Consider the following 11764-nt stretch of genomic DNA (forward strand, 5'->3'; position numbering starts at 1 on the left):
TGTAAATCTTTCCAATGAATGTTTAATGGCAGGAGTGGGCTCTGGAAACTGCAGCTTTACTGCACTGCAGTGAATGGTGAGCAGCTATATGAGAAAAATTGAGAGATGCCTAGTGTGGAACAGAGGCTTCAGTAGCTCAGGCAGCCTTTAATGAATCCGAATTATGTTCAAGCAAGAGAGATTTTGCAATCTTAACAGAAACTTCAAGCATGAATTAAGTAAAAATCAAATACTTCAAGTCAATTTACAAGGCAAAAGGAAAGCTTTTGTTTCTCTGCATTTTAGATAGAATGCATGCATAAATCCCACAGCACTGCAACAACAGCAAACAAACTGTGGAATATTTAGCTGTATTTCACAGCAAGAAGTCATTAGGACTGAGGTGAACAAAATTAAGGATTAAAGCTTGCTTTATGGATAGGGAATGCTGCATGCTGGCTGTACTGCACACTCAGAAAGGTGATAATACCATCAGTCTGTCTATTTTTGTATGTGAAGCACCACATATACAGAGAGCACTTCAGGTCCTCACAAATATACATCACTGGAATTATTATAGAGATGCAAGATATCCACAGTCTCACTCCTTACAATTACTTTATGACTGTTCCCTGTAGAATAAGAAGTCGTATTTAAGCAATTTTTTGAGTTGAATAGGAGCTTCTCACGTTCCCAGCTGCCACCATTACTTGTAATTGCAAGCACTTTACAGCTGTTGCTACTTGAAAGCTAATTTCAGCAGGCTATACATGCCATCATCCTGTTCTCTGGTTATGAACCCATTGTCATACTACACCTAAAGGTACAATAGTTGCTTTCGGAGAGCCATTAGTCATTTCTGAAACTTCGCTATTGCTTATGAAACAGGAATGGGGTATAACTTCTATTACAAACTTGCCCCTCTACAGACAGTCTGAAAGATGTGCAACTGAAAATGAGCTCCAGCTGTAAAATTTCAGTTTTCACAAGGAAAGGAATAGAGTAACACAAGACACATTACCCTGCTGTTTGTTGGTTTTTTTTTTCCCTTTATTTATATGAACAATGATCAATTGCTCTGTACAAGAGAATACCTGAAGGTAAATAATATTTTAACATTTAATTTGCTCTACACTTCTGATGCCTCTAGTGGAAGACTGAAGCTTGTAGTAACTCAAGACTAGCAACAGGGGACATATCTGGAGTAGCCATAACTTTTTACCCTCCCACATATAATCTGGAATTCACGTGCCCACTCAGGTCCTCCAACACTCAAAAAGATTGATGTGGTTCAAGATTGCTTTTCTGTGGGCTTTGTGTTGTTTTTTTCTTCCCATCCTTTTTTAATTAATTGTTTCCCATCCTTATTCTGATAGAAGTTGGCTTGCTTTGTGTTTGTACCCATGGCAACACATTTGAAAAATCTGTTCAAAGAAAGATTTTCTTATTCTATGTTTCACTGTAGGTGAGCCTTGAACATTAAAACTGCAGATTTATTTGTTTAATGTTAATGTGTCTGAGAGTTTTCCAGTCTTGATGACTCTCCCACAGACATTGCATCCAGGTACTTATTGTATAATTACAATTCAAGTGGTGCATCATTGTGATGGACTGTGCTGGGCTTTTAACTGACATGCCACCTGCTGCTAAAAAACTCACGTTGTTTAATGGGCCTACTGCCAAGGCTGGGTTTGGAGGGCAGGTCAATCCTGTAAAATCACTAGGTGTCAACAACACAGCACAAGGCACAGTGCTTTTATTGTGTTTTACTTTGAAGTCAGTTACTGTAGCTAGCAAATAGGAGGTGACAATTAAAGTGTTTCATAGCAAATGGATTGTGCTTGAAATAAATACCTGGAAGCTGCATATTGCAAATCCTTCATTTTCTACCTTGCTATGACTTCTTTGACACTTTTTTTTTTTTTTTTTTTAATCCCCAAAACTATGTTTCTAATATGTCTTTGAGATTGGAAAGCAATTTTTTATATAGTAGGTGTGAAAAACTACATTTAGGATACAAAAGTAACATGAAAATACAGCTTTTGATTTCACTATATGCAAAATTATATGTGAGAGTTTCAGTAGGAGGTGCACTTAAACCTTCATTCTGCTACCAGCAGTACTATCCTAACTCTAACTGTAATGGCAATTTTATATGTTCAAACGTTCTGTTAGGGCCCTGTTACCTCCTTCACAGATACATCAGCAGGGGGAGAGTGGGTGACATGGGGGATATGTGCCAGTCCTTCACAGATACTCTGCCAACTACCTTCTTCTGAAGAAGGATTTGAATTTCCGTAGAGTAGACACAAAGCCATGCTTTCATTAGAGGCATCTACTGGTTTTCTAAAAATGACTGTGTTTTTGTCATTTGACTTTAAATACTCTATTTTTGCTCCCATTCATCCAGCTTTACCTAGGCTGGTGATGGAAAAGATAAAAATGTAGCTTTGTTTTCTTTGGACTTCGGGTGCATACTCCTGAATTATTTTACCACCATTGATTCTGAAGCAAAAATCTGAGATATCAAGGATATCTATGTTTTTTATTCAGTTTGTCTTTCTAATGGAAGACACAATGATTAAAGTATATTTTCAAATCAATTATTGGTGAACTCTTTTGAGGCTGTTGCATTTCTTTTTGATGTTTTTTTCTGAAGAAATTACTATCTCAAATGGCCAATCTGTGTTAGTCAAACAAAACAGTGTACTTAAGGTTTACTTTCCTTAGTGGTTATAATAGCTGACTGGGATCATGGCAACAGTGGGACCTGATGAGAAGTGAGGAAAGGAGGTAAGGGGAAATATGCTCATGTACCAGTGTTTCAGGCAGGAATGGCTGTATTATTATTAATATTATGATGAAAAATCAGTAGAAGCATGAAGAAGTGCTACACAGTTGTTATTTTTTATTTTCATATGGAGAAAAGGGGACTGCTGAAAGAAAACAAATCATCAAGGGGCCTTTCAGTGTCTTGGAGACAGACCCAGCATGTAATTAGTAAGATATTTTGCTCTTCAATGAAACTAGAGAATGACACAAAAATAGTAAACATTTTAAGTTCAATAGTGTTGCAGAATTTGTTAAAAGATGAAAGGTATTTTGACGTTACATGAAATTCAGAGTAAGAGAAATCTTCTTAAGATTCCCCATCATCCTTTCTCTGTCAGCACCACCAGGTATGAAGTACTCAGTTCCATCTTTTGCCTTCCAGGTCAGCTTCTAATTTACCTTGTGAACAGGAATGTGTGTTGCTCTTCCGTCAGCATCCATTGCAGACACATTTACTTTATATCACCTGAAAAAAAAAATCAGTGCTTTGAATGTACATTTGTAGCCCCTGAGGTGTGAATTAAATTACAATAAACAACAACACTTTAAATTCAGCAAAATCCATACAGGCTGAAAGTGGGCAGCAAAAGTGATAGATGAAATCAAATGGTTCTGCACATTAATTAAAAAAATACCTTAGATAGAAAAGAAAGACCATCATATGGTGCTCTATCATATGGAAGACAGGTTTCCACATTTCATGATGGAAGGATATTTTATGGAAAAACGGTTTAAATTGAATTCTAGAGGAGGTGAAAATGAACAATCAGAGAACAAAATGAGCAAAAATAATGATCAATTTTGAACTAGCAGTAGGATAAAGAAAGATAAAGCCTTCCTGCCAACTAGTTGGATTGGGAAACAAGTTGTTATCTAGTCCCTATGAGAGCCATTACTGGAAGAAGTACAGATCTGAAAATATATTATTCAGATTATATTTTTATGGCCATGATTGCAGCATGTTTTTCAGTGGAGGTTTCCTGGCAGTCTTTTGTACTATAATGACACAGCTGAGTCTCAAGAATGTCCCGAAACACAAAGGTGATATCAGAAGGTAAAAAAAGCAAAAGGAAAGTTGATGTTAAACTAACTGATCCAAAGTTTTGTCAAACAGCTGATTCTGTAGGAGAAATTATTTTATGTACATCTATATTTTATGCCTATCTACTACACTGGAAAAGTGTTCATAATAGGATAAGCTGCCCAGCTACCGAAGAAAAAGACTTAACATGTCGTAAGTTGTAAACTTATGATTTTATTGTTTGACTCGAGTGCACACAGGAGCAAAAACCCTCTTCTATATATATATCCACTGAATATTTTTTTGTAAATTATCATTAGGCTGTAAAAATTAAGATCCATGCATTTTTAGATACCCTTTTTAGGACTTGGCTTAGTTATTCCATTGTCTCGTGAAAAATAAATAATTTAGATACATATACTCCAAATTCAGAGAGAACATTCAGACCATTTATTCATTTATTAAGTGATCAATATTAGCGTAGATGCCAATGGAAGCATTCTGAATACCCTTACAAAAATAATTTTTTAAAATGTTACTTGTCTGTAGGGCTGGCTGCTTTTTTTTTTTTTTTTTCCCCCATTCCTTATTTCAGTGGACAGCTTCATAGACTCACACATCCATGAAAACAAATCCTGAAATACAAGTAATGTGATTTTCTTTATTGTGACTGGAAAAGGCAACAGTGTCATTGTTCCTAATAGGTATAGCTGAAAGGGAGAGATGGAGGTAGAGAATTGAAGAAAGGGAAAGAGAGGTTGACATCTACTTGTATTGTAGGCTGTTTGTAGGGTATGAGAACACTAACTTAAAAAATATTTAGTAGATAAAATAATAATCTACTGTCAGTTTTGTAGGGCCATTTAAAAAAATAATAACAATATAGAAAAAGGTGCGTGTCTAGCTTGATTCTTTGAAATGAGTGCTTGGCTTCTTCCTCTCCTGTACTGTGTATCATGTGCAACTCAGTTTACATGAGTTAGCCTAATTTATACGTATTCTGTAAGACCTTTCCTAGTCTTTTGTGCTGCGAGTCAGAACAGCAAGATGGATTTTGTGCCATAACTCTTGCAAGATTCTGAGTTTCTGACAAGAAAAATGCGTTGCATTTTTACAATCTTGCTGATTTGTATTTTGCTTTAGAATTTATGTCTTAAATCCTGAAGTACTTTAGTAGTAGAGACATTGAAATGGGCCAATATCTAGTCCTCTGGTTGTGCCCAATATATCACACTATTCTTTAAGAGCAAAAGAAATGCTTTTCTTTCCTTCTTGAATGCATGTTAGAATCACTTACAGTAGCAGTGTACATCTGATCCTGTACTGCTTGGAAGTGGATATTACTACTCTAGCTTCAACTGGGATCAACAATTACAAAGCAATTAACTTTTTGTTCAGAATTAACCCAATTTGGTTAACTATTACTACATAAAAGGAAAAAAAAAATAGATAGATAGATAGATAGATAGATAGATAGATAGATAGATAGACAGACAGACAGACAGACAGACAGACAGACAGATAGATATATAAAGGAAATAGCCCATTCTGGAACCCCTAGTTTATCTCTCATGGAGATGAGAAAGATTTGATACAGTATAGTACAAAAAATAAACCAAACCACAGAAAAAAACCCAAGCACCTAAAATCATAATCATAAGTAAACCAAAGTACCAAAATTATATAGAAAAATACATTTCAGTCAAAAGGTGAGATAAATTTTTTCAGGTGAACAGATGAATACAGGAATTTTAAGATTATGAAAGTCAAATTACCCATCTGGTTTGAGAACTAAGGAATAGCTCTTTATGAACAACAAAGGAATGCTAAACTAGGCAATCATATTCATGAGCTTTTGAAAATGGAAAAAGAAAAAAACTAAGATGCTTTGCAATCTGTAGCAGTAAGTCTTGGTATTCCCATAACATACATAACAGTATATTGGAAGAAAAGGAAAATATTAGAATAATTTTCACAGGAAATAAACTAATGCATATGGGAATGGAAAGGAGAATAGAAAGTTCCCAGAGTAATGCACAGAAAATGAATCATGTACTCTTACTATAATATATCACAAAATCCCAGAAAAGTCTCTTTGCCGCAAAAGAAGATTCAAACTCATGCATAAAAAAACCCCATTAAATTCAGTATTAGTAATGTTAAAGTTTAGTCTGGAGGAAGTAATATTTATGTAAAGTTTGCTAAAATTACAAGGATACATAGATATTAACCGCATTTAAATGCTTTTTCTGCCATTGGTTTGTCTTTATTCTGAACCTATGTGAAGAAGAGGAAAAAGAAAAGATGGGAAAAGCGTAATTCAAGTAAATATTTAGGTTGCCAGTTTTGAAATTATCTCTGAGTAGTGTACTGCTCTTATCTCTACTACTACTTAACTACAATAAAACTTGCTGATTTCAGCTAATATGTCTCTCATCCCTACAAACTGAGACAGAATTAACGCTCACCGTCCTATCACCAATAAACAGGTTTTTAGTAGCAATGAGCACATGGAACTTTTAAATAGTAATTTGCTAATGTAAATGGTGGAAAGATTTATACAAATACTTCAAAGTATTTTCCCTAAAGTAGATACTTGAATAAAGATGTACTAATAGCTCAGTAAAGGAACACAAAGAGAAATAGTTCCCAGTTACAGGTGGAAGTCCTGCTACTTCATGCTTTGAATTTTTTTATGTAATATACACAGCTAATATAAATTCTTCTAGTCACATGGACTTCCAACATTGCCACAGGGATTAGATGCCGATATTTACTACTTACAACAGTGGAAGTAGTTGTACCTTAAGTGAGGAAATTAATGTCTAACCTTGAGAAGAGCTGAATCTACACCTTTACTATGGGGAAAGGTAGTTAGTACCTTTCTAAGACAGCTTTGGACTATGATATTGAATCACAGAACTTCAGATGTTCTTTTGGCAGCTGAAACACAACCCATTCTTTGTTTTAAAGTAAAAAAGTATGATATTGTCTGAGATGCACTGTACAGTAATTTTTCTTTTGTTTATTTATTAACATCTGTTGTTAAACTAGGGAGGTTTATTTAGCTTCTGGTTTTAGGTTATGGTAACTATCAGATAAACCATTAACTAAGGATGGAGGGTTTTTTTGTGTTTGCTTGTTTGTTTTTTACTTTGTGTTTTTGGGGTTTTTTGGTGGTTTTTTTAATAACTGTTTTTTTATTTTTGTAGAGATCCAAACCAGCCTGTTCCACAGGACACAAAGTTCATCCACACAAAACCGAACCGCTTTGAAGAGGTGGCCTGGTCCAAATACAATCCTAAAGACCAGCTTTATCTGCATATTGGCCTGAAACCCCGAGTTCGTGATCACTACCGAGCAACAAAAGTTGCTTTCTGGTTGGAACTCGTACCACACCTTCACAACCTGAATGAAATATTTCAGTATGTTTCCACAACAACTAAAGTCCCCCCTCCTGACATGACATCATTTCCTTACGTGACACGACGTTCTCCTGGTAAATTGTGGCCAGCCACCAAACGCCCAGCAATGACACCTGCCAACAACCCCAAACATTCAAAAGACACCCATAAAACAGCTCCGGAGGATACAACAGTTCTGATAGAAAACAAGAGAGATTACTCCACAGAGCTGAGTGTCACCATTGCTGTGGGGGCATCCTTGCTGTTCCTCAATATTTTAGCTTTTGCTGCGTTATATTACAAGAAGGACAAGCGGCGTCATGAGACTCACAGGCGCCCTAGCCCCCAGAGGAACACAACAAATGATATCGCACACATACAAAATGAAGAGATCATGTCATTGCAGATGAAGCAGCTAGAACATGACCATGAGTGTGAATCGCTGCAGGCCCATGACACATTGAGACTAACCTGTCCGCCTGACTATACGCTTACTTTGAGAAGGTCCCCAGACGACATCCCGCTAATGACACCCAACACCATAACCATGATTCCAAATACATTAACAGGAATGCAGCCTTTGCATACTTTCAACACCTTCAGTGGAGGACAAAACAGTACAAATTTGCCCCATGGACATTCGACCACTAGAGTATAGCTCAGCCCCTCCCCTCTACCCTCAGAAGCCACTTGGAAGAAAGAAAAAACAAACAAACAAACAACAAGCAGGAAAAAAAAAAAGAAGAGGAAAAAATAATATAAACCATCAGGTGAACACCTTGTCAAAATCTAAAGTAAAAGCAAGTAAAAGAGAAGGACAGTCTTATTTTCTTACTGATCCTTCCCACAGAAACTCTCTGATGTTAAAGATCAACTACAAACCCTGTGAAATGTGAAAAGTGTACATTGCTGTTACGATACTGCTTTAAGATCTCAGCCACTTTGATTGAAAATTGAGGCCAGAAGAAGTCACTTAAAATGGTATTTTGAGTGTAACAAGCAAAGCAGAGTCTTCTGGAACACGGAGCCAGTGACTGTACAGGTGTTTTTGGTTTGGGTTTTTTTAATTAAAGAAAAAAAATATTCTCTATGTGCCATACCATGAATGGCCCTTGTTAAAACAAAGACATCACCATGGGCTTTTACCCAGCATATGAAGCTGTAATCCAGATGAGGGAGATACAATTTTAATATTAAAAACAAAAATGAAAAAAAAAGAGGAGGACTGACTATGCAGTAAAATACGTATAGTTCTGTGCAGAGATGACTTGCAAGCCTGAACTATATTTAAAGATACTTTGTAAAAATGTACATAGCTGTGAGTTTAAAAACAGAAGAAAAAAGAAGAAGCTTTTATTGATGTTTTCAGTTTGAAAAGAGCTTTTAGAAAGATTGTGCATTCTGTTGTGACCTATGTGTATATACATTAGTCATATCACTTCTGTTTCCTCCAAGCCCAAAGGAGGAATTTCTTCTTAATTACTAGTGGTAAACAAAAAAACAAACAAAAAAACCAACAAAAACAAACAAACAAAAAAATTTTCTAACATGTTTCATTTATAGGAGGTCATGGTGTCATGCAGAGGATACAGTTGTCTGTGTGACCTGCATATTTTCTCTTACAGGTTACACTAGTGCATGTTAAAGTATTCATAAGAGGTTGTTCTTTTCTGAAACTTTTTTTTTCTATAATTTAATTTTCTGTTAGCCTTTGTTTAATTGCAACACAGCAATGGATTGGAAAATGGAGAAAAAAAATCACATAATTGCTATTTTAATCTTGTTGAACTGAATCAAGAAACGTCCAATAATATATATCCAGAGTCCAGTTTGTAGTTCTCGGTTATTGTGATATATTAGAAAGAGTTTTGTGCCCTGACAAAAGCAAAGAAAGCCTGTGTTTTGGTCAGCATTTTCAGAAGAAAACTAGCTCTATATTCACCAGCAGTTGCAGTGGAATCTCGCTTGAGACAGCACCTTCTTACCTTTGCTAAATAAAATAAAACCACAATTTGAAAGTGGGGAAATGGTGGGTTGGTTGGGTGACTATTTTTTATATGTTCAGAAATGATCAGTATGTAAAGAACTTCTCTGCCCAATATCCTGTTTTATGCTTGAGAGCATACCTGTCAGAAAATACCTTTTTTGCTGACTTATTATGCAGCAGTCCCAGAGTCAGTTAATATTATAGAGAGTGAAGCAGAGACGTCATCAACTCTTCTACATCTGCATAAAACCAAAAGTCCCAGACAGCCTTGCCCTCAGAAAGGGCAAAATTCTTAGCTGGTTATTCCCTCCTGCCTTCCTTCACTAGGAAACCAGTGGTCAGGAGAGCTATCAAACAGAGAAACTGACCAGTTTGAGTCAAACAACTTATTAGAATGTGAAAAGCTAGAAATAAGTTCTTGCAAATAAAGACTGTTTTTTATTTGTCTTTGAAAGTTACTCCGTCATTGAGAAATAGTAACCAAAGATATTTCAACAAATTGGTCTGCACTTGAACATGATTATCCCAGATTAATTTCCTATTGTTAATTCACAGCTAAGCTACATCAATATCATATGTCCCATAAGTATCTAACACAAGATGCCTTGTATCTCTTCTTGTTTTCTATGCTTTTTGTTTTCTAATAAAATATCTTGGAATAGTCACCCCTACAAATAAAGTCCAAGACAAGGTGGTTCACTGAGGTCTATTAATCTGCAAAACTTGTCGTTGTAGCAGGCAGTAAAACAGATTCTGAAGGAAAGACATAAAAAGAAAGTCAATTACATGATAAAAATGCAACATGTGGCTGATATAATCATTTATCTGTAATAAATGTGCTATAAACCTGACCTGGATGCTCAGGTTGGAATGTGATGAAGCAACAACTCCAAAGTACAAATGAAAAACTTTTTTTTTTTTTCTCACTGATCCATCACATGATGCTCATTAATTCTGGCTTATACTAGACTATTTCCACAACCAATGTAATGCCTCAGCTGAGATGCATCAGTTCATAGCTCCTAAAAAAAAAAAAAAGGTTTAAAAAAGAAAAAAAAAAAAAGAAAAAAAAAAGAAAAAAAGGTGATGATGTTTGGCATCATAATCAGTTGGGTATGTTTGTAATGTGAATTACAGTATTTGTTTAGTACTTCAAATTGTCTTCTGCTAGCAATATGTACAGTACTGTGTCAGGCTTGTGACATTTGGGTAAAAAAAAAGTTCCTGTAAGTGAATGATTTAGCTTTTAAAAGTAATTACAATCAAGATGATTTAATAATTTAATACATCTGGACTGATGTATGATTTATAGAGGGAACAGATTTATAGGGTCTTCATAGAATTCTATAATAATGATATCAAAATATACTTTGCAAACTGTAAGAGAAAAACAAAAGTACTTACCCAGGCTTATATTCTTGACCTTAAGAGGCACGCAGGGTTTAATGGTTTCTTCTGTTATTGTTTTGCAATTTTTTGGTTTTTGCCTTAAGTAATGATAGAAGATATATATGGCTGGACACATATGTATAAACTTTTCAGCAGCATTTTTAATAATAAAATATCACAGTATTTTCTAATGCTTTGTGCACAGAACTATGTGTTCATCCTTTTGTGTAGAAAGTCTTTTAGAGGTGTGCTTTCTGCCCTATTTCCATTTCATTATCTAATGTAAACAATGCCTTGATACACAGTACAAAAATATTAAAGTAACAGAGGTTGCACTTTTAAGTCAGCATTGAGTTGTCATGGCTTTTGTAGTTCTATAAGCCTGCCAGTAAAAGGTAAGAAACTCAGACAATGAAGACACATGAGAATAAGCTCCATATATTTATTACCTGTATGCACTGCTACTGTCATTGACGCAATGGTTTAATTGTTCTGTTAGCATTTTCTGCAGCAATGAAAAAAAGCTTAGGTGTGCAGCTTCCCATATTAGTGTATATCTTAGCAACTGCAAAATGTATCTTCCAAATTAGAGATCAAAATAATTCAGATAAATCTAGTACATCCAGTCTCCACAAATAAATAGGCTTTTGTTTGATGTTTAAAATTTAGATAAAGAATGAGTTTTGTTAGAAAAAAATATGTAGGAGTAGCAATATAAGTTACTCATATATATTTAAGGGGTTTGCGTATATTGCAGATGTGTTAATATCTTTCTTCCTTCAAAAGTTGAGTAAATAAATATAGTTTGGGGTTTTTTTATGCTGTTAAATTCCATTAATTGACCAGGTTTCCTTTCACTAGAAAGGTACATAGACATTTTAGCAATTTGGGCTGGGTATTCTTTGCTTTCTGTAACTATTCTGCTGAATAGAGGTACTAACAATAATGTTTGATTAATTTTGAGCATATTATTGAAGAGTATTTGCAAAAAGCAAATTCTGAATGATTCATATAAGTCTTTTGATATGAAGAATCAAGCTTCTGAGATAGAAACATATGTGCCTACTGATCTAATCAAGCAGCTTGAATTTTGAACATTGAATTTGTATATAAAGCTTTTGCAAATAAACTGCAGATTTAGAATTGTTCAGC

General features: G+C 35.1%; 1 protein-coding gene across 3 annotated transcripts in view; it reads left to right on the plus strand.

The window, feature by feature from the left end:
• The window catches only part of NLGN4X (neuroligin 4 X-linked), a 181800-nt gene extending 170997 nt beyond the window's left edge, over positions 1-10803 (plus strand). For all 3 annotated transcript variants that reach the window (XM_051638090.1, XM_051638108.1, XM_051638100.1), the window contains one exon: positions 7045-10803. In XM_051638090.1, the coding sequence (XP_051494050.1) occupies positions 7045-7894 (850 nt within the window). In that variant the 3' untranslated portion in view covers positions 7895-10803. The remainder of the gene's footprint in view (positions 1-7044) is intronic.
• Positions 10804-11764: the final 961 nt, after the last annotated feature.

Source organism: Apus apus, chromosome 1 (assembly GCF_020740795.1).
Source record: "Apus apus isolate bApuApu2 chromosome 1, bApuApu2.pri.cur, whole genome shotgun sequence".
Lineage (NCBI taxonomy): Eukaryota > Metazoa > Chordata > Aves > Apodiformes > Apodidae > Apus > Apus apus.